Source organism: Aspergillus glaucus, assembly GCF_001890805.1.
Source record: "Aspergillus glaucus CBS 516.65 unplaced genomic scaffold ASPGLscaffold_17, whole genome shotgun sequence".
Lineage (NCBI taxonomy): Eukaryota > Fungi > Ascomycota > Eurotiomycetes > Eurotiales > Aspergillaceae > Aspergillus > Aspergillus glaucus.
Window position 1 is genome coordinate 146951 of NW_019170469.1, and position 27698 is coordinate 174648.

The 27698-nt window shown below is 52.2% G+C and overlaps 10 protein-coding genes across 10 annotated transcripts; 4 read left to right on the plus strand and 6 right to left on the minus strand.

Annotated features, from left to right (window-relative positions):
• Positions 1-910: 910 nt before the first annotated feature.
• ASPGLDRAFT_49767 (putative IgE-binding protein) lies at positions 911-1925 on the plus strand. The gene has a single exon (XM_022547174.1). The coding sequence runs from the start codon at positions 1195-1197 to the stop codon at positions 1792-1794; it is 600 nt and encodes a 199-aa protein (XP_022398500.1). The 5' UTR covers positions 911-1194; the 3' UTR covers positions 1795-1925.
• Positions 1926-3071: 1146 nt separating this feature from the next.
• ASPGLDRAFT_37627 (uncharacterized protein) lies at positions 3072-3505 on the plus strand (the record flags this gene model as incomplete). The annotated part of the gene is made up of 2 exons (XM_022544853.1): positions 3072-3275; positions 3347-3505. The coding sequence occupies 2 exons, from the start codon at positions 3072-3074 to the stop codon at positions 3503-3505; spliced, it is 363 nt and encodes a 120-aa protein (XP_022398501.1).
• Positions 3506-3862: 357 nt separating this feature from the next.
• Positions 3863-7722, minus strand: ASPGLDRAFT_75945 (beta-glucosidase). The gene is made up of 3 exons (XM_022549828.1): positions 6714-7722; positions 6489-6660; positions 3863-6435 (listed from the first exon to the last, which is right to left on the minus strand). The coding sequence occupies exons 1-3, from the start codon at positions 7413-7415 to the stop codon at positions 3977-3979; spliced, it is 3333 nt and encodes a 1110-aa protein (XP_022398502.1). The 5' UTR covers positions 7416-7722; the 3' UTR covers positions 3863-3976.
• Positions 7723-8040: 318 nt separating this feature from the next.
• On the minus strand, positions 8041-11437 carry ASPGLDRAFT_131564 (putative mRNA-nucleus export ATPase (Elf1); the record flags this gene model as incomplete). Its single annotated transcript, XM_022541055.1, has 2 exons — positions 8041-8770; positions 8820-11437. 2 exons carry the CDS (start codon positions 11435-11437, stop codon positions 8041-8043), a joined length of 3348 nt encoding a protein of 1115 aa, XP_022398503.1.
• Positions 11438-12475: 1038 nt separating this feature from the next.
• mcsA (putative citrate synthase Cit1) lies at positions 12476-13917 on the plus strand (the record flags this gene model as incomplete). Its single annotated transcript, XM_022543684.1, has 2 exons — positions 12476-12523; positions 12577-13917. The coding sequence occupies 2 exons, from the start codon at positions 12476-12478 to the stop codon at positions 13915-13917; spliced, it is 1389 nt and encodes a 462-aa protein (XP_022398504.1).
• A 248-nt stretch (positions 13918-14165) lies between these two features.
• On the minus strand, positions 14166-15722 carry ASPGLDRAFT_593662 (putative integral membrane protein (Pth11)). The gene is made up of 5 exons (XM_022548372.1): positions 15297-15722; positions 15168-15235; positions 14632-15114; positions 14463-14553; positions 14166-14419 (listed from the first exon to the last, which is right to left on the minus strand). Exons 1-5 carry the CDS (start codon positions 15511-15513, stop codon positions 14415-14417), a joined length of 864 nt encoding a protein of 287 aa, XP_022398505.1. The 5' UTR covers positions 15514-15722; the 3' UTR covers positions 14166-14414.
• Positions 15723-16382: 660 nt separating this feature from the next.
• Positions 16383-18447, minus strand: ASPGLDRAFT_49773 (FAD-dependent oxidoreductase). Its single transcript, XM_022547175.1, has 2 exons — positions 16609-18447; positions 16383-16513 (listed from the first exon to the last, which is right to left on the minus strand). Exon 1 carries the CDS (start codon positions 18041-18043, stop codon positions 16619-16621), a length of 1425 nt encoding a protein of 474 aa, XP_022398506.1. The 5' UTR covers positions 18044-18447; the 3' UTR covers positions 16383-16513; positions 16609-16618.
• Positions 18448-18911: 464 nt separating this feature from the next.
• ASPGLDRAFT_1497020 (uncharacterized protein) lies at positions 18912-24795 on the minus strand (the record flags this gene model as incomplete). Its single annotated transcript, XM_022542065.1, has 4 exons — positions 24741-24795; positions 23756-24672; positions 22719-23467; positions 18912-22688 (listed from the first exon to the last, which is right to left on the minus strand). Exons 1-4 carry the CDS (start codon positions 24752-24754, stop codon positions 18912-18914), a joined length of 5457 nt encoding a protein of 1818 aa, XP_022398507.1. The 5' UTR covers positions 24755-24795.
• Positions 24796-25137: 342 nt separating this feature from the next.
• ASPGLDRAFT_83984 (uncharacterized protein) lies at positions 25138-26031 on the minus strand (the record flags this gene model as incomplete). The annotated part of the gene is made up of 2 exons (XM_022550240.1): positions 25138-25551; positions 25629-26031. 2 exons carry the CDS (start codon positions 26029-26031, stop codon positions 25139-25141), a joined length of 816 nt encoding a protein of 271 aa, XP_022398508.1.
• A 396-nt stretch (positions 26032-26427) lies between these two features.
• Positions 26428-27131, plus strand: ASPGLDRAFT_83985 (uncharacterized protein; the record flags this gene model as incomplete). The annotated part of the gene is made up of 4 exons (XM_022550241.1): positions 26428-26532; positions 26584-26623; positions 26690-26785; positions 26857-27131. The coding sequence occupies 4 exons, from the start codon at positions 26428-26430 to the stop codon at positions 27129-27131; spliced, it is 516 nt and encodes a 171-aa protein (XP_022398509.1).
• Positions 27132-27698: the final 567 nt, after the last annotated feature.

Sequence of the window (27698 nt, forward strand, 5' to 3'; positions counted from 1 at the left end):
CTCATATCTGGGATGTAGATTCCATTCGGGTTGTTGGGCTTATGGTGGTGTCCCGGAGGCAGGTTGGTGGTACGATATATAATTTGTGCATCAGTACTTATGAACGGTATCTTGTTGATACTATTGGCGTTCATAGTCAAAACACCCTATAATCAAGCTAGCCGGTGTCTTTTTCTGCGCCCCGTACACTTGAGCTTTCCATCGATGAGTGTGAAATCGCCTCCCAACCTCTCTATACAGGAACAAAACCGAAGTCTCTAGCCTCTTCCGGAATTCACAGAGGCTTTTTCAAGGCTGCCGGTACGGAGCATATCGAACATAATCCACTAGGCCTTATCGGATAACTTCCGGAGACAGGGCTTTGGCCTCCCAATTAAGACATGCCCATATAGTTTCGGCTGTTATTCGGCTGCCCAACATAGCGATCGAAGCATCATACAAGTAAACAAACTCGGTTCGATTCATCGTACTCCGTATCTGCAAAGTTTATACATCGTGACATCATGCCTCAAATATTAATAGAGACGGTTATTCCGTGCCGGAGCCCTGTAAGGAGCGCCGAGAAGATGTGAACCCTGGAAGATTGTTGTGAGACATGGTCAATACCCCGGACATAGTGCTAAATGGTGATAGTGCATTAGAAAATTCTGCAGGGCAGTGCAGTCGTGGCGGTGTTTTCCAGATCGGGAAAGCCAGAAATAGATCGGCATCAGTTGATAACGGCGTGCCAATGCCGAAGATGTACCGAGTCTGATACTCTGTACACATAGCTGTACAATATGTGCTGGCGTACTGTGTACTGAACAATAGACCTGTATAGAACGGTACAGCTATCAAAATAGTACTCTGTACCGTATAAACAAATAGACGATGCAACGCTGCCGATAAAAATAACCCTGAATGCACCCTGCGGAGAAATACCCCAATCAGGAAATTTGCCTCCACACGTGGTCGATCCAGGCCGACAGAAAGACATCATTTTGAGACATGCAGACCCTATGTTGATATCCTGAAAGAGACAGGTTATCTCCCAGGTATATCCCACGAAGCTATATAAACCTCTTGATCTCCCGGTCAATTCAGCTCATCATCATCACTCACTCACTCACTCACTCAATCAATCAATCAATCACTACTACTCTAATACCAACTACTCTCGTTCAACGAACTCTCGTTAAACCAACCACCAACAAAATGAAGCTCGCTACCATCCTCTCCGTCCTCCCCATGGCCTTCGCCCTGCCTACTAGCAGTGGCCATGCCAAGCGCTCCAACGGTGCCTTCTCCGTCATGTCCGCTCGCTCTGCCTCCCCCATCCACCTCCTCCCCTTGAACGCCGACGGCAGCTACTTCTACCTCGGCGGCGAGGCCTCGACCTACTGCCCCGAGACCGTCTCCAAGGTCGCCCCCTGCCCCAAGGGCGACGTGACCGCTTTCGTCGGCACCGGCGCTGCTCTGGACGTCTCCGTCCCCGGCGGCCAGGCTGTCTACGTCGACTCCAACGGCGCTCTGCGCTTCACCACCCCTCACTCCGGCTACATGGGTGAGGGTGCTTCCACCGGTCCCTTCGAGTACACCCCCGCCAGCACCTCCACTGGTATCGGCCACTGGGCGTACAAGGGCCAGGGTGCTTCTGGCTTCATGGCCTGCCCTGCCGATGACAGCAAGTGGCAGGTGTTCGCTTCGCTGCAGAACGCTACCGTTCCTCAGGGTGACGTTAGCAAGTGTCTTGGTTTCTCTGCTATGGCTGTGCAGGCTCAGCAGAACGCTACTGCCGCTTGGGAGTACATCTAAACACATCGCGCAGTGATGTGATTACGCTGGAAAGGAGGAAAGAAAGGGTGATAAGTGCATGTTGATATTTGTTTGTCTGTACAAAAGCGTTATGAGTAAATAACTGTTAATGTCTATGATCGCATATCAAACTCTTCCACAGTAAATTGGGGCACGTAGCTCAGTAGTCTCTTGTTCTCTATGCACCTTATCGATGTTGAAAAGTGGTTCCATGGCACGACTAATCGCGATCTGCGATTATCGAAGCTTCTATGCAAACCATAAGCAGCGGGTCGATCCTGTTCACCACCTCAGTAGCTAGGCTTGGAATTGGCACAATTCAGGTATCGAACACACTCAGAATCACTTTTCTTCTTCCTATTGCATATGACTTCAGCGATAGGCTCACGACCGCAAACACCTCCCACCTGCGTCAGCCACTACCCGATATCACACGGCATAAATTTTGTGTCGCCTCTGTGCGTGTAGTTACCTGGCGAGCGAAACGGGGATTTGGTGTGTATTTGAACGGGCCGGTCGAATCTCGGGTATTGCACACACGATGACTGTTGCTTACTACATATGCACGAATATGATATTGAACCAGGTCCCTGGCTGTACTATATCAACCCAAGCCGAACCAACTGAAGTTTCAATAATTGCTTATTGAGGATAATGATGTGATTGGTTCTCCTGTGATACTTCCATAGAATTCTAATATGCAGCTTATGCATTTCTTTTATTGGAAATCAATACCTGCATCCTGACCCATGTCAACATGGATACCGTCGTCCCCTTTCAGCAACGGACACAGGTCAGTTTTACTACCTTTAATCATGATCGACCAATTGCAAATTTGTGTACTCCGTACAGTCTCAGTAGAATGTAACATGTCAATCACAGCTGTAGATCACTTCATCAATTCAATGGAGTGGCTATGTAGGGCTAGTCGAGTATGGCCACTCACTAGACCTCAATTTACAGACCTGAATCGCTAGAGCCTTTCAATTTCAAAGGAAAACCTCCAATACACCATAAATTAACTACCTTAGCTACCCATACAATCTCCATCATAACCGACTCAAAATCACACACATCATAGATCGACAGGGAAATTGCATTCAGATGTGGTCCAGCGACATATACCTCAACCGGGATCAACGACTGGGATTCTGGCGCCGTTTACCGATTAATCCGTATCAAGGTGAGATTCCAAGCACGCTGCTTGCTCTCGATAGCCATATAAACCACCACCACCCTCTCCTCTCATTCTCAATCCATCCTCACCAACTCCCAAAATGAAACTCACTACCCTCCTATCCATTTTCCCCGTCGCCCTCGCAGCCAGCGACGCTGGCAACACCAAACGCGCTTTCATAGCCAAAGCCGCCGCCCAAGGATCCGACTTCGACGGCCTCCCTTTCAACGCTCTATTTAACTCCTTCTTCCTCGGCCATAGTCCAAATGTCACGGCCTTTGTTGGTGATGACGGTGATGCCTTGGTACCCTCCTCCCCCGCCTCCGCGTCTCCCACGGACCAAACTCAAACGGAAACAGTAACTTCACCATCCAGGACGAGGACGGTAAGGAGGCTGGGTTCCTGGCATGCCCAGTTGACGGGCCCGGTGGGATTGCGAGTCTGGCGTGGAAGATTTCAGTGGCGTTGCCGGATGAGGTTTTGCCGGAGGGGTTGAGGGAGGGGTTGAGGGAGTGTGTTGAGGGAGTGTGTTGAGGGAGTGTGTTGAGGGAGTGTGTTGAGTTTTGGGCAGAGGTTTTTGAGGTTTGAGGGTTGAGGTTGTGTAGGTGTAGGTGTAGGTGTAGATGTAGATGAAGATGTAGGTGTAGATGTAGATGAAGATGCTAGATGGAGTAGGGTTAGGGTTCTTGGATACTGATATCTGATACATCTATGAAGCCTTTGTAAAGAGCCCAGGACAAAGAGGAAAACGAGGTCGAAAAGGATATTACTCGGTAACATGCAATCTTCCTGTGATATGGTCGGATTGTTGAGATTGATAATGCCGGCTTACTCTGGAATGTGATAGTGACGGTGGCCGAAGAAGTGCATCAAACAAAAACAAGGAGCAAAGCGTAATAAAACAATCCATATCTATGTTATTAATACATATCCCATAATCTATATACAATCCCATCCAGTCCCACACCTACACACAGTACACATACACAGTATACAGTACCTAAACTAATACTCCCCCATCAACTCCAAATCCCTCGAACTCCTCCCCACCCAAATCCCAAACTTCCCCTCCTCAGGCATGATCCAATTCTGCCACCTACCACTCCAGTAACTCAAATCCTTACGACTAAGCGTCATCTCCACCGTCTCGCGCTGACCAGGGTCGAGTTCGACCTTCGTGAAGTTGCGGAGCACGCGGTCTGGGAATTCGACTTCCTTGAGTATTGGTGGAGGCGGAGTGGGTGTGCTAGAATCTGTTGGTGTTTCTGTTGGCGTGGGCAAGGTCGTGGTCGGAGCGGGTTGCGGGACTTCTTCGACGACGCCCGATGGAAAAGAGACGTAAACCTGAACGACTTCCTGACCCCTGCGGCGGCCGGTGTTGGCGACTTGGACTTGGATTTTGACCATTTCGTCGTACAGCGAGGGATTTCCGCCTAGGCCACCGCCGGCAGCAGAGGGAGGAGAAGGGTCGGAGAGGTTGTAGCCCTTGGGGTAGGTGTAGTTGGCTGGTTCGGTGCCGTCGAGGGTGTCGAGGTAGGGGTAGATGTATTTCCAGACTTTAGAGAAGTCTGCGGGGAAGAGGGCGGATGCGCTGTCTGGTAGTTCGGGGTCGTATTCAGGCGGGTCGATTTCATTTTCTGGGCGTGCGGCTGGGAAGCGGGACTTCCATTGGAGGGAGTTGATATGCGCATTAGAAATCGTAAACGTCGAGTACGACAGGCCGAATCCAAATTCGTAGCGTGGGGTGATGTTGTGCTTGTCGAAGTACCGGTAGTCGATGTACAGTCCGTCTGTAAAGTTGACTTGCGGCACTGGCGCGTTAGGCTCGTACAGAACCTGCGCTCCCGCGCCATAGTCCTCGAGACTCTTGCCTACCGTGTACGGCAAGCGACCACTGGCATCAACGTCGCCAAAGAGCACATCAGCCAGTGCGTTTCCGCTCTCTTCACCAGGCAAATTGGCGAACAGCACCGCATGCACACCAGGCAAATCAATCCACGGCTCAACAACCACCGGTCCAACAGAGTGAATCACGACAACAGTCCGACCTGCACCCTCACCACAATGCGACGCAACTGTCTTGATCAACGAGTCCCCGCCCTTCTGCAAGTAGAGATCATTCCTATCGCCGTGGATACCACCGGCCGAGATGTATCCCTCACCACTGTCCGCGTTGGCAAACACCAGACACAAATCCTTATCCGCCGCATCCTCCGGCATAACTCCATTGCGCAGGTACGCAGTCGTCTCGACATTCTCCGAGTCCTGCCATGCAGCCTCCAACGCCTCCAGCGGAGTAACCAGGTACGGGAACTCGACCGTGCCACTACCCCAGCCAGATCCCAGCGTTCCCTGGTTACAGCCGCGATCGGGACAAATATTGGGTCCCTCAGCCGGTCCGGCATCATCACCGAAGATTCCAACCCGGTACGGACCATCCGGCGTGCGCGACAGTGGCAGCGTATCCTCCTCATTCTTCACCAACACGGTTCCTTCGGCAGCGACCTCACGCGCCACCTGGCCATGGCCTTCACCAGCGTCGATATAGCGGTTCACAACCCGATAAGCATCATCATTACTTCCCCAGTGCAAATAGCTAACCTCATCATCAGTCCAAGAGGAGAAGTTCGGGCCACCCTCACCGTCCGGCGGTGGGCGTTCCCATTGATCCTGTTCGAAATGATACCAAGCGGCGACGATACGGGTCACCATGTCATTCAACCGTTCAACGGGAATGGAGGTGTTGAGTACCGCACGGGTGAGCTCGCTACCCCAGAGGGCCTTGCCGTTTGCCCAATGCAGACCATCGCCGGGCATGCTCATGTCCAAGCCGCTGATGGCGCTGTTGACGCCAGATCGCTGGGCGAGCCAGTCTGATTGCACGAAACCCTGGAAACCTAATTCATCCTTGAGAACGCCGTTGAGCAACTTGCTGTTCTCACAGGCGTGGCTGTTGTTCACCATCTGATATGCACACATGACGCTGGCGACATCTGCACGGATACTCTCAGCGAACGGCCAGACAAAAACCTCGTGCAGGGCGCGATCGTCGATATTCGAAGACAGCGCCGTCGAGATACCCCATTCGAACGGTTGACGGAAGTGTTCCTGCTCGTTCATCACGTAGTGTTTAGCCGTAGCCATGACTCCGTTGCTTTGGATTCCACGAATGGTCTCCGCAGCAGCCACACCCTGCAGCACGGGGTCTGACCCGAAACCCTCCCAGTTGCGACCACCAGCGGGCATCATGCCCATCGGGCCCATGGACGGTCCTATTAACACGTTGACACCCTTGCGACGAGCTTCCAGACCCAATGCGATTCCTCGGTTGCGGATAAGGGTTCGATTCCAGGTGGCGCCGGTGGTAAGGCCGGGAGGGAAAGCGCTAATGTGGTCTGCGTATCGTAGGCCCATAGGACCGTCTTGCAAGCAGAGGGAGGGGAATCCGACTTCTTCGGCGGTGCCTGTACGAGTGAACTGTCAGTCGTAGGTTGCTTAAAAGAGACACAGGACATACCAGTATTGCCAACGCAAAGCCCCATCTGCCACCCAGTACCGGTGGTAATATTGACCTTTTCAATCAAAGTCATATTCCCCACCAAATCCTGCGCCTTGTTATAGCTATCCTCCCAAGACTTGACCGTTCCACCTCGAGGCGTAGGATACCAATGATCGGCAGGGATAATAGGCTAGAGAAATTTCCGTTAACGACATCCATCAAGACTCAAAAAGGTGAACTCACATAATACGGCGGCGGAACCTTCCTATACCTCGCAAAGGTCACAAACCCCACAATCAACAACACGAGACAAACAATAACGACGACCAGCGCCCGACACCAAGTCTTCGAGTACCAAAACGCCTTCCAACCCCTCGGCCGGCCCCCATCAACCATACTCATCTTCCGCATCGCCTTCTTCCGCTTCATATCCGTCCCGTACCCATCGCCATCAGAATCCGAGTCCGCAATGCCCATCTCATAATCATACCCATCGCCATCCTCGTAGTCATATCGCGACGACGATAACAACTCCTGCTCCGCCTCGGTGATACTATCCAGATAACTCTCGATATCGCCGGAATTGCGCACGACGGGGACATACGCAGCGGCGTGGGACGGTGCGGGCGCTTTCGCTTTCGCTTTTGCTTTCGACTTGGACCCTGACACATTACGCTTCCGCAGCTTTATCCCATCGTCATTATAGCCGTCATCCGACTCCGACTCCGCTAGTAAACTCGCCGTGTCGTCCACCTCATCGTCATCATCGCGATACGGCGGCGGCGGCTGCGCAGGAACCCGACTCGAGGACGCATCCCCTTCCTCCTCAGGAATCATTTCGTGGACAGGCATGTAGTTTTGGATCGAATTGCTTTTGCTGGACGTTCTCGTTCTGTTGCGGAAGGTCCCCGAGCGGGCGGAAGCCGTGGCGGGGGTGGAAGGCATGGATCAAGCCGGGGAGGGCATTGATTTATAAGTTTTTGGAGTTGCGCCGTGGGAGTGATTCGGGAGATATTCTATGTGAGACGGTAATAAAGGAAGGGAAGTAACAGGAGCCAAGTGTCTTCAGGGACGAAAAAACGGAGGGAAATGATGGTGGGCCAATCAGGGAGAACAATCTCTGGGCCGCGATCGACGGGACGCGTGTGAGTTTGAAATGGACGAAAGAGGAAAGTCGTGGATATTAATTAGAGAATGACTGTAGTTAAGAGGGTGTAGGTAAGTGAGTGTGTGAAGAAAGTGTGGTGAGGAAGTGAGTGTATAGAGTGGTGGTGATGGGAGAGGTGAGGTTGGAAGTTGGAGTATACGAGTCCCGTGACCGTAGAGCAGAGTACGGTACAGGGTATTTAATACAGAAAGGGTAGGGTCACATCTCTAATATGTAGCATAGTCTATCTACCATATACACAGGAATGTCATCTATATGCCAGCAAACGCAACCAACCCAGTCTATCCAATGAACCAATCAAACAAATCAAATATGCCAAAAAGAAAAGAAAAACATAACCAGTCATTATCATAATGAACAATGAACAATAACAACGCTTTTAATAACAAGACATAGACATGCTTACGCCTCATCATCCGTGTCCGGAGGGTGTGGGGTGCCCTTGGGACTCTGCAACCACTCGAGGTGACGCAGTCTGCGACGAGTATCGCGCTCCTTGAGCTGCGCACGAGTGAGCTTCTTCTTCTTCTTCGCCTTGAACTTCAATTCGCCTTGGTCCTCGGCGCCCGAGTTGGCGGCCGAAGCGTTCACGCTGGTGGCGGTCGAGTTGACGGCCGTGCTGCCGGGCTGAGGAGAGCTGGCGGCGCTGTCTTCGAAGCGGTCCGCCGAGACGGCGTTGTTGGTACGCTTGACAATCTTGCCGTCGGCCACGTGGAGCTGCTCGGGGCAGAGGGCTCCGACGAACTCTTCGTTGTGAGAAATCATAACCACACCACCCTTGAAGTCACGGATGGCAACAGCCAATCCACCAAGCGAGTCACGGTCCAAGAAGTTAGTAGGTTCGTCAAGAACCAGCAAGTGAGGGTTGTTCCACATGGCACCAGCCAGGACAACCTTGACCTTCTGTCCACCGGACAGACCGGAGATCTGGTTGTGGTTGGCGATCTCGGGGTCCAAGCCAATGTCTTCAAAGTGCTTGGAGATGATGGGGGGCTCGAGAACACGGTAACCCAGACCCTCACGCGACGACTCATGGTCATCAAACTCCTGGACCATCTTGAAGAAACCAAGGTTGGTCAAGGTGTCACGAGAGATCATAGTGTTGTTCTTGGGAAGCAGGCCAACCCATTTCCTATTCTTGTTAGTTACTGCTTACTTTCCAGGGGTGATGAAGAACTTACACTTCGTACTGGAAGGACTTCTTCCATTTCTGACGACCCATCAAGGCTTCAATGCGGCGAGGACCACGGCCATCACCCAAGTCAACCGGCTTCTCCATCTGCGCCTTGTCCTCGTCGGTGAGGATACGGGTCTGCTTCAGGAAAACTTCACGGTCGTCTCCGTTGGCGTAACGCCACTGCAGATACTGACTGGGAGTCTTCTCCAAGTGCAGCTCAACGTGCTCCAGAGCGTGCTGCTTGATGTAACCGATACGGAGGTTGGGGTGCTTCTCGACCTTACCGGTCTGAGGAATCGTCTCACCAGTCAACATCTTGATGAAGGTCGATTTTCCGGCACCGTTGCCACCAATGATAGCCAAACGGGAAGACAGCGTGAGCTGAAGAGACGCATCGCTCAACGACGGCTTGCTCGCACCGGGGTACGTGTAGCTGCAGTTGGTCATACGCATGATGGCACGAGTGTTGGACTTGATACCAGCCAGGATACCCGGAGGGGGGAACTTGAACTGCACGGTGGAGGCGGACAAGGTGTAGTAACTCTTGCCCTCAGGCTTGACCTTGACAAAGTCGGCCAAGTTTCCGCGGTAGTTGACGAGCTTCTTCTGTTCGTAGTGGTAGATGTCGGTGCAGACCTCGTCCAAGAAACCAGAGTCGTGACTGACGATCAAACTGGTGATCTCGGTGTTCTTCTTCAGGTACTCCTGCAGCCATTTGACGTTGGCAACATCCAAGTGGTTAGTCGGTTCGTCCAGCAAGAGCACGTCCGCCTTCTTCAACATGGCACGGGCCAGGGCCAGCTTCATCTTCCATCCACCAGACAAGGATCCAACGCCTTGCGACTGGCGGCCCTCAGGTCCGTCGGTGAAACCGAACTCGAGCAGAACACTGGAGATGTGCTCTCTACCGGTTTCGGCAATCAGGGGGTCCTTGGAGACGTAATCGAGGATGCTCAAGTCGGCATCTTCGCCCTGGTTGTGCTCGACGAAGCAGGTGCGGACCTGGTCCTGGGTCGGGAAGCCTTCCAGCTTCTCGTTGGCGATACTGCGCATGAGGGTGGATTTACCGGCACCGTTGCGACCGACCAGACCGTAGCGGTGACCCTTGACCAGACGAAGGTTGGTGTGGTTCAAGAGCAGCATACCACCGTAGGCAAGAGAGAAGTTGGCGTTGACGATAACCACCTCGTTGGGGTCGTCCTCGACGGGCTTACCGAACTTGCGGTGGTCATCCTCGACGAAGTGGGCCTCGATTTCGGCGGCAGCGGCGTCGTGCTTGTCGTCCTTGAGCAGGCCGCGGAGGTACGGCGCGGTGCAGACAGGGATACGGTCGTGCATGCGGCAGTTGACATCTTCACGGACCATCTCAGCAATGTAGGTCTTGCCTAGTTGAAGGAGAGTGGCATTCTGAGGATCAGCCAAACCACCCTGTGCTTGGATCTTGGCGTCCAGAACAGCAAGCACCTCATCCGGAGTGACCTTGGCGACGGAACCGGCAGCCAGGTTGCTGTCACCCATGGCCTTCTCCATGACGGACAAAGCGCTGGTGGCAAGCTCACGGACTTCAGGCAAGGAGGCACGCTCCTTGACGCGCTGAACACCGGGCTGCAGCTTGGGCAAGAAGGTACGGGCTTCAGCGGGGTCGTGAACCAGCTTGGTCAAGTTCTCGACGACAACGACGGTTTGACGGAGGGTCTCTTGAGGGGTGGTCGGGGTGTTCAACGAACGCTCCAGCAAGGGAGTCAGGAGGGCGAGCACGGGCGAAGTGACGACGGCAACGAAGGTGGTTTGCGACAGAGCGTGGATGGCCTTTTGCAGGGTCTGTTCCGACGGCTGTTGCATGGTGTTCATCAACAAGGGTATCCGAGGGAGGACGTCGTCGTTGGACAGGAGGGTGGTGAGCTCGTTCATAGCCTTGGTGGCCCTCTTGGCGACTTCACCCTTGAGATCGTGCATGCCCGACTCGACCAGAGGAATGAGCTCCTTGAGGGTCTTGCCCATGGCCTCACGCAGGAGATCCTTCTGGCGCTCCTCCTCTCCGGACCCAGCACTCATCTGCGACTTGATGGCCATCTTCTCGATGAGAGCGAAAGCACCGACGAAACCCTGCCACTTACCAGTACCCTTGCTGAGGTAGGCAGAGATGGCGGGAAGCAGAGCGTTGACCAGAGATTCGGGCTTCAGGTTGGCGAAAAGGGCGTCAATAGCATATTGAGCAGCGTCGCGAACAACGGCGCCCTTGTCGGATAGGGCTTCAAAAGCGAGGTACAGCACACCGCCATCCTCGAGGAGCAAAACGTACTCACTCAGAGGGTGTTCCCGGGGGAAACGCTCAAAGAGAGCACCCAGGATAAGCATAGCACTCTCACGACGAGCGCCATTCTTCTTATCGGCAGCGGCTTTCTTGACTTCGGGGAGGATGTTATATTGGAGCAGACCACGGCAGCCGACGCTCTGAATGAGAAGGTTGGTCAAGGCATACGAGCCATCGAGGGCCTGCTGAGAGCCTTCTGCGTTGAAGATGGTGTTGATGAGAGAAGAGACCTCCTCTTGTGTGGGAGGCACTCCGGAGGGAGTTTTCGACACAGCGACAGGCATTTCTGGGGATTCAGGATGAGGCATTCTGTATATGTCGGTGTGTCTGTATAGCGAGGAAGCCTTCAATGAGGCGTGGCGGGGACTGTCCCGGACGTGATAAGCAGGACCCGATAGAGATAACTGAAGAAACAAACAACAGTATTAAAGTAATAGAGTGGAGATTGTATACAGGTCCTCCACGACAGTCTTCAACACAAAAAGACAAGATGAGAAGTTGAGGTGAAAAGAGACAGCGAAAACTTGAATCTTCTTTTTTTATGCTTTCCGCCTTGGGCACGATTTTTTTTGCCGAAAGTAAGCAGGCAGTCATTGGCAGATGGGGTTCACCGCCTGTAAATCTCTGCCTGAGGCGATGATTGATAATCAAAGTGGCGGCCAATCAGGGACCAGTAACCGCCCATGAGGAGTGGCGGTGTGTCCCCGTTTTGTGGCTGATAAGATATTGCATTCCTGGGGGATAAGGCAGTATTTGCCTCAGGCAAAAACCATGTGGTGCCTTGGAAATAAGGCATAATAAGGTAGTTACTCGGTTAACTAACTACTACTCAATAGACACAGACAGCCGGTACAAATGTGCACAAGTAATTCGGAGTACAAGTACTCCGTACCGACAGGGACTATGCAGGAACGAGTTCACTATAGAGAGCTTCATGTCAGTGCCCTGCCCTCAATTGAGTTTATGTGTACATATGTAGCTCCATCAATTGCTTTAATATATAGTATACTATTCTTATTTTATGTCAATTGCCATTCATAGAGTACTGCCCTTCATACTCCATCGATACTCACCACTCCGTACATAGCACAAGGCCACTATATCCGCTCCGCGGCTTGCCTCGGTTGACCGTCACCTGACTTCCCCTCACCTGACGACGTACATCTCTACTGTGTACGTATCCGAGTACTTCCTTTTCTCCTTCCGAGGTTGTCTTCAATACAGGTTGTGCTCTCCTTATTTATACTCAATTGTCTCTGTCTCTGTCCTCTCTCTGTTGTCTACTCTCTTGTACTCCGTACTAGTCCCCGCTTCCGCCCCCGCATTCCCCGGATAGCCCACCCGAAATGGCCTTTTCTATGAGAACCTCCCGCCATGCCACCAAGCTGGCCACTGTGAGCCTCACTCCTTCAATTGCTGCTGCTACAAGTCAAGCTAATAAGTACAGGGCCCCCGCCAATTCCTCCGCCGCTATGCCACCGCCGAACCAGACCTCAAATCCGCCCTGAAAGATGTCATTCCCGCCAAACGCGAACTCTTCAAACAAGTCAAAGACCAAAGCGAAGAAGTCATCGGCGAGGTCAAGATTGGAAATGTGATCGGTGGCATGCGTGGCCTCAAGGGCATGCTCTGGGAAGGTTCCGTGCTAGACCCTGATGAGGGAATCCGGTTCCACGGCCGGACGATCAAGGATTGCCAGAAGGAGCTGCCCAAGGGTACTTCTGGCACTGAGATGCTTCCCGAGGCTATGTTCTGGCTGCTGTTGACTGGGCAGGTCCCATCGACGGGCCAGGTGCGCGCTTTTTCACGTGAATTGGCCGACAAGTCGCATCTTCCCGAACACATTCTGGACTTGATTCGGTCGTTCCCCCGGGAGATGCACCCGATGACCCAGTTGTCGATTGCTGTGGCTGCGCTGAACACGGAATCCAAGTTCGCCAAGGCATATGAGCAGGGTCTCAACAAGGCTGAATACTGGGAACCGACCTTTGACGACAGCATCTCGCTGCTGGCCAAGATTCCTCGTGTTGCAGCACTCGTCTTCCGTCCCAACGAGGTCGACACCGTGGGCAGACAGGCCCTGGACGGCACTCAGGACTGGTCGCACAACTTTGCTGAACTCCTGGGCAAGGGCGGCAAGGAAAACTCCGACTTCCATGACCTGCTCCGTCTGTACCTGGCCCTGCACGGTGACCACGAGGGTGGTAACGTGTCCGCGCACGCAACACACTTGGTTGGCAGCGCCCTGAGCGACCCATACCTCAGCTACAGCGCCGGTCTTCTGGGTCTGGCCGGACCACTACACGGACTCGCAGCCCAGGAAGTGCTGCGCTGGATCCTGGCAATGCAGGAGAAGATCGGCACCAAATTCTCCGACGAGGACGTGAGCAACTATCTCTGGTCGACGCTCAAGTCCGGCCGTGTAGTCCCTGGCTACGGCCACGGCGTCCTCCGCAAGCCCGACCCGCGCTTCCAAGCCCTGATGGACTTTGCCGACACTCGTCCAGACGTGCTAGCCAACCCCGTCTTCCAGCTCGTCAAGAAGAACTCCGAGATCGCACCTCAGGTCCTCACAGAGCACGGCAAGACCAAAAACCCTCACCCGAACGTTGACGCTGCATCTGGCGTGCTCTTCCACCACTACGGCTTCCAGCAGCCGCTGTACTACACTGTCACCTTTGGTGTGAGTCGCGCCTTGGGACCATTGGTGCAGCTCATCTGGGACCGGGCATTGGGTCTGCCCATCGAGCGGCCAAAGAGCATCAACCTGTTGGGTCTGAAGAAGTAACTCACATAAAACCTAAATAAATCACGACTCAGTTATGTTAAAAATGCAATGAACATCATTCATAATATATACAAATACAGTACAACAGCATCAAAATCAAACATGATGCCTCTCAATCTTAAACTCAGTAAACGTATGAATCTGCAACAGATCCTCCTCGGCACTCGTCGTACCCATACTCAACCCCGTCCCCGGCGGCTCCTCATGATGATGCACTGCCTCCGGAACAGCCAGCCCCTGCACCTGCGCTGCACTCCTCTTAATCAACTCCTCCGAGTCCGAATCCCTCGCCTTCCCCACACTCGTCTCACCAACAGAACTCCCAGGAAACGTCGAACTCATCGGCGTATTCACGCTCATGATCGTCGTTTCAAATCCGCCCCCCTTCCCTATCGTGGTACCATCATCTAAAATCTCAAGATCACGATCTAACCAGCTGGTAGATGTACTTTGGGTGTTTGTGTGTGCGTTTGTGTGCCGGCGCGAGGCGCGATTTGTCATGCTTCGTGTGGCCAGGGCGTAGGTGTTCCCGTTGTGCCCGTAGCCGGAGTTGTAGCCGTAGCGGTTGTAGTAGGAGTTGAGGGAGGTGAAGGCGCGGAAGAGGGGGGCGTAGGTTGGGATGCATGTCGAAATGACCTTTTTCACTGTCAGTATGCCGAAGGCGTATGTAGCATAGTAGGGTATGCATAAGGTAAGTAGGGTACGGGGACGTACACCAAGCGAAATCTCAATAACCGACCAAATAACAATCGGCCTCGAGTCCGTATACGTCTTGAGATTCTTGACCGTGAAAATGCGAATGATCTGAATAATCGTGACGAAGAAACCGAGCGCAAAAACCCCCATCAGCGCGATCTTCTGCTTCCGCCGTAAGTGCAGATTGCCCAATACCGGCAACGGCAATGCAATAATCAATATATCGAAGCCCAGACTCGTGCCCGCTAACCCATAATAACTAGGGACCGTGTTTAGACAATGTCCCGGAAGTGTAGTGTCCCATTGTTTCGCAACGGGATTGCATGCGAAGAGCAGCAGGAAGGTGAAGATGAGTTGGTTGATGGTGCAGGCGGCGATGGCGGCGAGGATGATGTTTTTGTAGGTGTTGACGAAGCCGCCGATGCGGAGGTAGGAGGTTAGGAGGGAGACTTTGAAGCCGAGGAGGGCCATTGTGTAGACGGGGCCGCCGGCGTATTGGATCTGTTCTGTTAGCAGACTGCGCATATATATACTCTGGGGCAGAGAGGGCAGACCTTTCCGAATGGAACGACATTTTCAACGGGGAAGGATGATGTGTTTAAACCGAGGCCCCATCTTGTTTCTATCCATGCCATTAGTCCTCTGTCTGCATGTCAATCTAATTAGTTTGGACATGGGCTTACGAGCAACAGCAATCGCCCCATAAACAGCCCCCAACACAGCACTCGACAGCGCAGCATAATCATCAAACCACGGCGTCCTTTTTAAGCGCAGGCGAACATAGAATCGGAAGGCGATGGCGATGAGGGCGAGAGCCGGAAAGAGGATGCTTATGGTGATGACAGTGGCGGTATGGCTGTGAGGGTCGGGGGTGGATTGGTTGTACACCCACATGGTCATATCATTGTATTCGTACAAAGGAGAGGTAGAGGACAGAACAATAGGAAAAGGGAGGAAAGGAAAAGAAGGACAGGTGTGTAAGGAACGACTAGTACATTGCGAATGAGCGAAAGACTGACTATGCGATGCGACGTGCACGTATTCTTATTCAATTTCAATTTCGAAAACAACCCAAAAGAAGTTATAGTATCATTGCTCCACAGCACCAGAAGATTGAAAAGACTCAACTCGCACTCGACTGCACTAGTCATAAGCAAAAGATCATCAGGAGCACGAGCACAGATCCATGAATTGAGTACCGTACCAGCAGCAGCACCACCACCACCACAGCGGACAAGCACGAACTTCAAATACATGAGCTGGAGCAAATCCCTGACCGAAGGATTGGGACTCGTTTCAGCCAGCAGATTTAACTTAAACTACGGGAATCGCAGTCTCAAAAATGGTGGACACACCCCCGAACTGGACCCGAACTGGTGCCCGGAAAGTATAAGAGATCGACTATTAACTATCGGGTGATGATGCACAGAATCATATTTCTTTTTCTGCTCTGCTAGACTACTCCGTACAGAGTAGTCTGTATGCCTGTGCGAGTTGCAAAAGTGCAGACTGCCATCTGTCAGTGTTATTTGCATCTGTACATAGCACACAATCGGACTATTGCACGCTATTTGAAATTGGATGGATGTAACCTATTCTGACCCATGGTTTGATTTCCCACAACAAACTTCCACTTAATCTAATCATGGATAATTCTCGGAGTTTCAGGGATGTCTTCATATCTGCATAGTACTCTGTACATACAAGTACATATATGAACTCCATTACTCCATACATACCCTGTAGATTACTCCGTAGACGATGCTAACGACCACGTACCCGAACATAACTGGCTCGACTTCTTCTCGAATGTACAAATTAGAATTCTACGAGATGTACAGAGTACAACCTCGGCACGCCACGGAATGCAACCCACAGTGGAGAAGACATAAACTTTGCCCTAAGAGGAGACGATTCCATGTACAGTTAGTGAACTTCGTGTGCTAATATTAATTAAAGACTATGGAACACCAAGGTGGGAAAAAAATTCCTAACTCAATCAAACTCAAGCCCGACACAATCGTCCATCATTGAGCTGACGCCACTCGTCCGACCCCACCGCTGTCTTTCCATAAAACACCTCGTCTGGATCATACTGCGCCTTAATCGAGCGCAGCTTATCGTACTTGTTCCCGTAGAACACGGACTGGAAATCCGGCTGCTCAAAGTCTCCTTCGTTCAAGTATGCGCCGCTGTTCGGCGAAAGTGCCGCCAGCCGCGGGATATACTGCTTGGTCATCTTGCGCTGCTCGGCGACCATGGCCGCGCGCGACGCCGTCCAGCTCCACGGCGTGGTAATCGTGGTATCGATCAAGGTTTCGCGCCAGGCAGGCTGCACCGCGTTAATCTCGTCGATGTCCTCGCCCACGAGCGCCCGCGAGACATTCAGGCCCACTCCGATAAACGTGGCCCCATCCTCGGTAATGTACCGGTAAGCATCCGTCAGCGCGTCGTTTTGCTCCTGCACCACTGACCGCGGCACCAGCCACCCGCCATACTGCGCGATGCCCACTTGGATGGGTGCCTGCATTCCCTCGAACTCCTCCAGGTAGCTGTCGAACTGCTGCGAGTAGATCTGGTACTTGATGCCGAGTTTCTTGAGGCCGTCTGTGAACGGCTTGACGAGCGCATTTAGCTCGGCCACGGGGATGTTCGGGCCTGTCAGCGGCGAGATGCTGAAGCTGGTGTTGGTAAAGTACCACACGCTCATCGCGCCCGCGTCGACGATCGCCGGCAGTTTCTCCTGGTACAGCTTGACGGCCTCGTAGTACGTATCCTGCGAGATGTTGGCGTTGGTGAAAGTCAGGTTGAGCCCCGAGGTCGCATGACCCGTATGCGCTTTGGAGGTCATCGACCACACAACACCATAGGTACCGCCACCGCCACCGCTCAGCGCAAAGTACAAATCCTTATGCTCGTTATCGCGGCGCGCAGTGACAAAATTCCCCCGACCATCAATAACCTCCCATTCCAGCACCTGGTCGGCGGCAAGTCCGTATCGGGAAGCAAGCGCCGAATGCCCCCCTCCCTGACTGTATCCACCCGCAATCCCAACAGTGGGACATTCTCCGCCGACAACCTCCAGACCCTGGTTGTGCGCGGCCGTGTACGCCTCGATACCCTGGACGCCGGCGCCCATCTTCATCGCTTTACCGTTGTAGTATTTGCTGGAAAAGTCGTTGATCGCGATATCCTTGAGGTGGTGCATCCAGAGGCCGACCGAGCCGGCGCCTGTGGATTTGCCATTGTAGTCGTGGCCGGTGTTGCGGACGACGAGGCGGATGTTGTGCTTCTTGACGAAGGAGAGCGTCTTCGACACGTGTTCGGGTTTGCTGACGTTGACGGCGTAGTTGATGAAGTTGCCGAGCGTGCATGGCTTGGAGACCGGGTGGAAGGGATCGCAGGTGCCGTTGGTGAAGAAGGGGGCCATAACCGACGAGGAGGAATTGTAGCTGCACCATCCCGTCAGTTCACCATCGTCTGTATCTCATTCCTCCGGGAAAGTCGACTTACTGCACCTCCGGCTCCATCCATTCATTCTTCAATTCCTTGCACACCTCCGCATCGTAGTTCGGAGCGTGACACGGCGAGGCCAGGGGGACCGTTGCAATCAACCGTCCGTTAACGGTCTCGTTAAAGCTAGACCAGACATCCTGCGCCGGCCAGCAGTCATCACCCGGAAAGCAGCGACAGCTTTGGCATGCAGTCGACACAGAACCCAATGCCAAAAGGGCACCGAGCAAACGAGCAGAAACCTTCATCCTCGTGTCGGAAAAGTAATTCTAATAAACCAGGTCACAACTGCAGTGAAAAAAAAAGAAAAGAAAAGAAAACAAAAAGTACGAAATGAGAAAGACAGGAAAAATCAACAGCCGAGTACGTACGAGTCAGGCCGGGAAACGGTCAGGCCAGTCTACTCCGTATAACTAACTATACCAAGCTTCGAACTACTGCATGTCCACCGACTGGGGCATTACTTGTAATCAATCAGGAGAAACTGCTCTGTTCGTGTTGATGCGAGGGCTGTGCTTATTCGCCGATCTCTTTTTCACTTCGATATTGCTACGGATGGCCTGTGGAATGGATACGTACATAATCGAATAATTCAGTCTAGCATCAAGCTATCGGAGTTAGACCAACTAAACCGAGTATCTCCGGCCAATGGCTTTCTCTACTCAATACATGAATCATGGACCATAGGAGCCAAGCTTGCGAATGACAGCTGCCCTTACCAAACTCGTGGAATCAGGGGGTCAAGTCCTCGGAGTATTCTCGTACACGCTTGACTCGGACCCAGATCAAATCCTCAACTGTCCCAATTCCTGCTCCCAATCATCCGCCCGAGTCACCCCGTCCACGGTTCGGTGGCCTTGACCTCCAACACGCGCGCCACACTCCGGACATATTGCCAATTGCACCGCTCCCCCACACTCGCCAATGGTGAAAGGATGGCCGTTCTGGCAGTAATACCAATGTCCGGTGCCCCGGAACTCGCGCGCCATCGCAGCAATAACCTCCAGACGTTCCTCACTGGTCACACCGCTGTAGAATGTTCCCAATTTGAGCATCTCTTCCGCATCGTCGATTTCGCTTCCCAGTCCATTGGTCTGCCCGGGGTATCGATGGCATAGTTTCCTGGCCGGTGCGATCGCCTCGCGCGCTTGCTGGGCGTGTTTCTCTCTCTCAGTCGGAGCTTCAGTCTGCGATCGTTCCAGTGCATGCAGTTGGGCCAGGAAAATGTATCCCTCGACCTCGTGCGCGACTCGCATGGCATTTCCGGCTCGTTTGATCAAACTTCTGCATTCCTCTCGGGTCGCTTGTAGATTAATCTGCAGCTTGCATCCCTTCACCCCCGTGCGGCTGATCTGAAAAAGTGATAGAAAATCGCCGAGTAAGCTAATGTCCAGGCGCATGAGGAGGGTAGTCGCGAGGAACACCCCCTTCGTCTGCACGACACTGCCATCGAATTCGAAACTTCCGCTGGCCCCTTTGCGTCTGCGGGCGCTTTCGACAAGAGCTTGGACACGAGAGAAGGGCTGTTCTTCCTCCTCGACGGTTTTGTAGTACTGAACGATGCGGCTTCGCAATTTGGTGACTTGTCTCCATCGATTTCCACCGTATTTCTGGATGATCTCAGCCATCTGTCGGAACTGTTTGTCACGAGAACCGCCGATGTTAATGGTAATCTGTTCGCTAGCCAGTAATGGTGAAAGCTCGCTCTTGTTCTCGAGAACCGCTGCCAATTGTAACGGCAGCTCCTGCGCAAGAGGCACATATTCCCGATTGAGATACAAAAGGAACCTCTTGGTCGACTCGTCGAGAATAGCGCGGCGAACTAAACGGCCATATCTTGACAAATTTCTCAATGAGCCACGGCATCTAGCGCATCGTTTGATATCGTCTACGGAGAACGGCTCCGATGACGAGCGGATAGCCACGGGTTTGTCACCTTCCATCGCGTAGTACTTCTTCATATCCATTTGGCCGTCCATACTCTCGATCGTCAGAAAATGGCCGCAGCGAGGAAAGATACACGGATTTTCGTTGAGGTTGATTTCGGCATATGTCTCAGCCAGAATGAAGTCGACCACGCCCCTCTTGAGCTCAGGGCTGGCGCACTTTTGACAGAACTCGCTTGGAGGACAAATCTCTCCACAAACTGACGGGCACTGATGACCGCAAGAAAGGCGTTTCTCGCAGCGAAGGGTGCAAGGTATATGGTCACATGGAGCGGCACAGGGCATGGAACACTGGCTGTGTGGACACGCTGAGAGACATGTCGATTCGGCGCACGGAGTACAGGGCTCTGCGCAGAGTCTCGGGCACTTCGAATGAGCACACTGGATCTCGCAGGGCATGCTGCATGGAGGACATGGCTCCGACCCGTGGCAGGTTTGATTGCACGCATGGACACAGGTCGATTGACCCCGGCCACATACTTGGAGACACTTGCCGTGGTCCACAATGACTCCTTCAGGAGTATGCACCGTACAATTCCAGCACAGTCGCTTGCAGGTATGGCCGCAGGCCAGACTCGCTTTGCAAAGCGCATCGCACCGGTATCCGGATCTCGCAACGTCCACATAGCATTGAACAATTACCTTGTGACCGCATCCAGGGGCTTGCTTTTCAACTGGTTTCGTGCACCTAACGAGAGACACGTTTTGGGCCTGCCAGCAGGGCAAATCCTCCGCGATATGACCACAAAGCAATCTCCGACCAGCCTGGTGGACACTGACAATGCATTTGATCGGGCACGGATCGCCGCATAGCTTAGGACATGAGTGATCACATCCCTTCACCACCTTCGGACACGGTTCTTGACAAGGTAACGCGTCATGGAGAATAGCAGAATGGCACTTTCGCTTGCAAGCATGCCCGCACTTCAGTCGGTTCACACAGCGCTCATTGCAGCCTCCTTCAGGCGAGTACTGCAGAAAGTGGTCCGGCTCAGAGACGGCAATCGGATGATCTGGATGACGCGGACACTGGAGCTCCAGACTGGTGCCGAAGTTACCATTCCGCCGTAAGATGTCGATAACCTGTGCCCACATCGGAATGTGAATTGACGTCGCAGAATTGCCGACAATATACATTCCATGTTTTGCCCGAGAGAGGAGCACGTTGATCCGGTTCGAAGTTCGAAGGAAACCACATTGGTTCTGATCGTTGCTTCTGACCAAGGATATCACGATGACCTTTGCCTCTTCACCCTGGAAGTTGTCGACCGTGGCGACCCGAAGCGTCTGCAAGAGATTGGTCTTGACTACCCGTTGCTGAATCTCTGGGACTTCGTCATTGAGCCCTGCATTATCCAGGTCTACTTCATCTCTCTCCCCAAGCTCAATGGCAAACAACTCCCGAAGTCCGTTCCGGAGGAGATGCAGCTGACCTAGATAGGGTGTCAAGACAGCGATATCGCCACTCTTGTATGTACCCTGACGGACCAAGTGGTTGACTAGGGCGATTGTCATTTCAACTTCGTGACTGTTCCTGTGGGACGTCCCCAAAGCATCGTTCTTGGAACTGTTCCCTTCCTGGTGACGGTGATCTAACCAAAACAGTCGTTTGCGCATCCCACTAACCTCGGGATACTGTGACACGGATGAAGCATCTTCCAGACGTGGGTAGAGTGTCTCGCGAACGAGTTGAGCAATCGACGGGTGCATTCTCCGCTGTGTCTCGAGGGTACTGTACGGCACGCGAACGCCAGTCCCTTCATCTGGATTCACCAGACGCTCAAAAAGCGACACGTCCAGTGAGTACTGCTCGCCACCATTGCGATTCTCCCGCGAAAGGTCGTAATTCTGCACCTGCGGCCGAAGCTGCATGTGGTCACCGATCAAAATAAGATGCTCGACCGATGGCAGCAAAGCCGTCAACAGGTGGGACTCCAGCACTTCACCGGCTTCTTCACACAGGACGATTTTGGGTCTCAGTCGACGCAGCATGTTCAGATTGCGGGCGAGACCCGTGGTTGTCACTCCGATGATATGTGCATCGCGGAGACAACGCATATTGAGCTCGTCGCGGATATTGTCGAACTGAACTTTGGTACGTCGTTGGCGTTCGAGGAGATTACTTGCTGTATCGTGAGCATCGCGTCGGATCTCTGCGATCCAATGTTCGTGAAGTCTCTGCCTCTCCTGCTGTGACATGGAATCGACGTGAGCATCTTGCAGTGCCGCCAGAGAACGTGGCTCGCTTGTAGTTTTGACTCCGCCGTGGTTGAGCCATCCCTTGAAGACAGGACCTTTTCTAGAGGCCCGTGCTCGTTCATAGCCTTGCTCGTCCTTTCCGTACAATTGGCGGTAGTGCTTGGGATAGCGACGCTCAAGAAAGGATTCCAACCTGCCCTCTGAATTCGTTGATTCCAGCGACAAGCCACCGAACTCTTTTCCAATGTCATCAAGATCCTTATGAAGCTCCCACTCGTCCCTCTTCTCCGCCTTGGTTTTGTTTTTCTGTCCAGACATATTCCGCAAGTTAAACTGTTCGAGCTTCTCGGATTTCGACCGGGAACCAATGCGGACGATTTGAGTGGTGATTCTCTTCTCCAGCAGATCCTCAAGCAACTGGTCCAACGCATGATTCGTATAGCAGACACAGATAATCGGACCAAGATCCTCTCCAGCTCTTCTTCTGTTCGTGGGACCTCTCTTGCCTGCAAGGAGAGCCTGGATGAGAACTTTGGTCAGAGCAACTCCCGTATAACTCTTTCCCGTTCCGGGTGGTCCCTGGATGAGCCCGATACAGCGCTGGAGACTGTTGACTACCGCAACTGCTTGAGCGTTGTCCAATGTTGAATACTCTTTCAGCCTTGCAATGTCGACCGGCTCACCGGGCCGCATTGTGAAAGGGACTGTGGGATCCTTTAACAAGCAGCTCAAGTCAAATGTGAATCCGTTCCTGAGGGCATATGCTGGCGGCGGCGGCGTTATCGTCCCGGACTGGCCTTTAGGGTCTAACGGACTAAGCAACTGAGGAAATGGCAGGTCGTCACTTCTCTTCATTTGCTGAAGAGCACGGAGTGTCGGCTCGAATGCTGCTAGGAGTATCCCGGGAAACTCGACGAGCGACAGCGCAACAGCCATCCGCGATTTGTACTGACTGAGGATACATTTCACTTTGTCGTCCGACAGCTGCGCCAGCTCCAGCAGCACGGTCGCCGTCTCTTTCTCTTCCCAAAGGGAGGACATTTTCTTCGGGGGAACCATCTCTCCGTCCTTGTTTCGCCGCGGCCTTGGGTGTCCAGCGACGGTACAAAAGACGGTATTCTTAGCCCCGAAGCAAAGACACACCAAAGCACCTGACTGCAGCCGCTTGGACCTCTGCCACCACTCCTCGCGATTTTCTTTACTCATATCCTTCATGTCTACTGGCTGCTCAATTCGAGCGACAAATTGCAAGCCCGCAAACCGGTCGAAGTTGAGGGCAAGCAAGTGGACATTTTGATGAACGTGCGTTCTAAGCTGAGTGCTCCGACTTCCTCGTATTTTGTTCGAGGGCTTCAGAAGAGCGTAAATGGTGTCTCTCAATTGCCCAATTGTATCTTCCCTGAGGAGTCGGAAGTTTCTATCGAGAAGGCCGCTGATGCCCCCAACATGCCACTGACGAGGATCTTTCACCGGCAGATACTCACTCCGTGATGACAGGATCTCCTCAATCGTAGGCATTATCTGAACCCTGCAAATGTCCGCAGTGTCATTATCGTGACGTCCGCCCGGTGGGTCGTAAGTGGTCACGAATGAGACTTCGGGTTGGTGGTTTTTCTTGACGAGTTGCTGCATCCCATCAACTGTCGGTAGAGAGCTTCCAATGTCGAGATGGCGCAAAATACGCTCCAGATGGGCCCTGGAAGTCTGGAGAAAGTTGACGGTGTCTTCCGAATGAAACTCCTTGAAAATCTCTTCAAACTTCATTGCCACAGGTTTGAAAGGCTCGTGGACAAAGGCAAGAGAGTTCAGTCTGATAATCTGCCAGAAGACGAGGAGTGACAACTCGAAGTGATTGAGAGTTTCAGTTGTCGGATTCTCTCCCTTGGAGACTGAAAACACATCCGCGAGGAACCCAAGAAGGACAACGCCTCGTCTTCCAGAGTTACCGTAGAGAACATTGTAAATCGTTCCAACTGCTTGCTCCAAGACCAGTGATTCAAAGACATTCGGGTTTGTAATAATCTCCAGAAATGGCAACATCTGAGCCCTGAAAACACTGGGTCTGGCGGCAGCCGGTATGCGATTGTAGTCGTATTCAACAAGCTCTTGAATACGTCTGAGACCTCCCTCGGTAGAAAAAGCTCGAACAACATCTTGCAGGACACCATCCCCTTCATCGATAAGCCTCCTAGCTTCATCAAAAAATGATCCAAGGCGACTTTCCAGCGGACGAGCATAGGGTATATTCAACGGTATGTCGTTCCTCCAGGCACGAAAGTCTCGCTCACTACTGGTGAGTTCGGGCTTTTTGCGCTCGGTTGGTTCTGCTCTGTTGACGTCGTGCGAAAATCTGCAGTTTGAAAACTTGCATCTTCCGCGTTGGGCGAAGCCCCAACATATCCTTCTCAGATAGTGAAGTTAGTAAAGTTTTGATACAGGTCGTGCTCGTTGTGTGCTGGGGTTATTTACTTAGACTTGGCCATACTGTTAACTCTCCAGGGCAAGCCTGTGGTTGAGAGCTTGCAGTATCAGGTGTAGCTGTATCAGAACGAATGGATCCTGTTTGATAGCAGGCTTGAATAATGAAAGGGTGGTGAGATGGCGATGGAGAATGGAAGGGAAGGATAGAGCGAGTAAGTCAGAAGTGAAGCGGCAGCCCTAGCAACCAGGTTAGCGTATATTTCTTTCAACTGGAAAATTCTGCAGGGCTTTGTTGCCAACATTTTGTCATGTTTGACCTGTTGGCTTAAACGAAGGATCTTTTGCCGTGTTTGCACTTTGCAGAGCGGCAATTTGCTGTTGACAGGCTATTTAAAGAAGTAATAAATTGTCTTGCATTATTGTACAAATTACCAAAATATTGTATCTCAATGCTGTTCCTTCTCAGCGACATTCATTGCTTGAATCGCCATCGCAACCGAATCACTTTCAGGCAAGCCCTCTCTTACATACTTCTCCAACCGACTCTTCCAATATTGCCATCTTTCCACCGTCATCGCATTTCCTCCTTTTCGCAGATTCAGATAATCTCTCTTGAACGGCCAATCCTCTTCCTGTTTCAATGCACCATCGAAGATCCGTCTCGCAAGACGCTTTAGCCACTCCGCTGCCATGAGAACCTGAATATCCGGGATCGCCTCACGGCGTTCAAACACATCGGTCAAACACTCGTATCCCCAGTCCAGAGAAATCGGTCCAATCTTTTCATCGACTAGTCGTGTCTCAAGCGCCGCGATATGGATATACTTCTCCCGCAGCTGGCGCCGCAGATCCGTGTCATCTGGATGGTCCTCAATCTTATGTCTCCATTCCCCCCCCCCCCCCATTGAAAAACGTCCGCCCACATGTTCCCAAAACCGGGTAATTCTTTCCAGAAGGGATCGCTTGTGACCGAATGCTTTGCCTCTTCCCTGATGGCAGGTTCGGGGATATTCTCCATCTCCTTGAGGAGGGCGAATATCGGAGAGCTTTCGGGTTCGGGCCATTCTTCTAAAGCGGCGATGAGAAGATTCCATGATTTGTTTCTTTCGCAGTTGAGTTCGGTGGACTGGGAGGTTGCGGTCGGACGGGAAATGGCATATGCCGCCTCCTGGATAGTGATCTTGCCTTCGTGGTAGTCTCTTAGTGCCTGTGCTTCTTGAGGATGACAGCCATTGTCGGGGTCTCCGTCTGGGGATATAGCATCCGTGAACCAGGATGGAGATACCACTGTGCCGATGTACCTCGGTGAGGAACCCGTGTCGACCGCAATAGGTGGCATATCTAGTATTTCTGTTCCTTTTATGTTACCCGAGGGTGAGTTATGCCAGGGCCGAGTGGCGATAGTTCCTATGTCCCAGAGAACAAATCAGCCTGGGCTCTGAACGCACAGGCACGAATCCGGAGAACCATTTCCACGCCGATCATGATCGATGTTGGTAGCTACGTGACTGCGGGGTCTGGCTTTACCGCGAGACTAAATGTAGATCTCTGGGGGTGAAAACCCCTCACCAATTCCTGTATGGAAAACGAGTAGGACTACCATTCCGCAATGCAGATTTAAACCCCATTGCATACCCCATGGCTCGTCTAGCGGGATATATATACAGACGAAGTTGAAAAGGGGAACCATTTTGGATACCTCCGCGGCATATCATATCGTAAAAACAACACCACCATGAAATTCTCCATGATCGCTTTCCTCTCCTTGGCTGGAAGCATTGTTGCTCTGCCTTTCCATCCGCTAGAAGCTCGCGATGATCCGTCTCTTGCTCCGATCACGGTATAGAGTCCATTCTTCATCCTTAAGAATGAAGCTAACATGCGTCCTTAGTTGGTTGATGGTCCCTCACATTCAGACAACATGACATGCAGTGAGTAGAATCCATTCATTCAAGTCCATATTGCCAATCTGAGCTCGGAACTAACGGATACTGCAGAGCGGGATAGTTATACTGCCTCTTACTCTGGCGAGGATGTCTACGAGGCTGTTCAATACGCCATCGCGTTGACGCAAAATGGACAGGCCCGAGGCAGTAAGCTCAAACATAGACCTCCCTCTCTCTTTTTTTCACGGTATAAATCAGCTAACACGGCATCTCGTCAGAAGCCAAATTCCCCCACTCTCTCCACCACAACAACTCGACGGGACATTCTTTGAATTTCCCTGATTCGTGCCCGGCGGACAAAAATCGCTACGAATATCCACTCGAGAAAGGTTCCTATTATAACGGCGGGCCGAGGAACCAGGACATCGGGGATGAGCGGGTGGTGTTTTATCATAAAGATGATGAGATTGATACCCAGGATCATCCGAAGGCATACTTCTGTGGTCTTGTCACACGCGGTGGAAAGAAGACAGGAGGATTCCGCAATTGCTAGACTTGTATCATTATAGTCGTTTCATGTATAGGTGCTATTTATTGTATATCGTCAAGCTAGTCGATCACGCCTTCACTGCGAGCTTCAGCCAACAGTTTGCCCATAAGCACTCCGCCTTCGTAAGTTCGGATAACCATTCTACGTATGAGCAGTTGTCGCGATTGGGTTAAAGCACAGTCGGAAACCGAGTAACATATAGTAGACAAATGTAGCCCTGAGCGGTGATGCCGAGTATGAGCCAACACTGATACCACACAGTCAATGCTTTGAACGCGTTTCTCTCAATCATATCACAAGACTACGGGACAAAGAGTCGGTGCCCGGCTCGGTAGTAGAGTTTGAGCCTCCTGCCTACCCAGAAGTTCAGAACATACAACTTACTGCTGTCTGAACATATACATGGATCAATATAACTATATGATGATAGGATCAGGGACTACAGCTATGCAGCCAGCATCCTTCTACTATGGATCAGTGCATACTCACATTATGCACTTTGCATTACTTTCGTCTTCTTTCGCAGCGACGATGATGGCCGCTATTTCTTTCTTTTTTTCTTTTTTTTTT

Bases quoted from the DNA above. Each gene is read 5' to 3' on its own strand.
- ASPGLDRAFT_49767 (XM_022547174.1), top strand. From the start codon at position 1,195: ATGAAGCTCGCTACCATCCTCTCCGTCCTCCCCATGGCCTTCGCCCTG.
- ASPGLDRAFT_75945 (XM_022549828.1), bottom strand. From the start codon at position 7,415: ATGCCTTCCACCCCCGCCACGGCTTCCGCCCGCTCGGGGACCTTCCGC. The intron at 6,661-6,713 runs GTGAGTTCACCT...AAATTTCTCTAG, and splicing joins AGGTTCCGCCGCCGTATTAT to CCTATTATCCCTGCCGATCA. The intron at 6,436-6,488 runs GTATGTCCTGTG...TCACTCGTACAG, and splicing joins GCTTTGCGTTGGCAATACTG to GCACCGCCGAAGAAGTCGGA.
- ASPGLDRAFT_593662 (XM_022548372.1), bottom strand. From the start codon at position 15,513: ATGACCATGTGGGTGTACAACCAATCCACCCCCGACCCTCACAGCCAT. The intron at 15,236-15,296 runs GTAAGCCCATGT...TGGCATGGATAG, and splicing joins TGGGGCGATTGCTGTTGCTC to AAACAAGATGGGGCCTCGGT. The intron at 14,554-14,631 runs GTACGTCCCCGT...ACAGTGAAAAAG, and splicing joins TTATTGAGATTTCGCTTGGT to GTCATTTCGACATGCATCCC.
- ASPGLDRAFT_49773 (XM_022547175.1), bottom strand. From the start codon at position 18,043: ATGGCCCCCTTCTTCACCAACGGCACCTGCGATCCCTTCCACCCGGTC.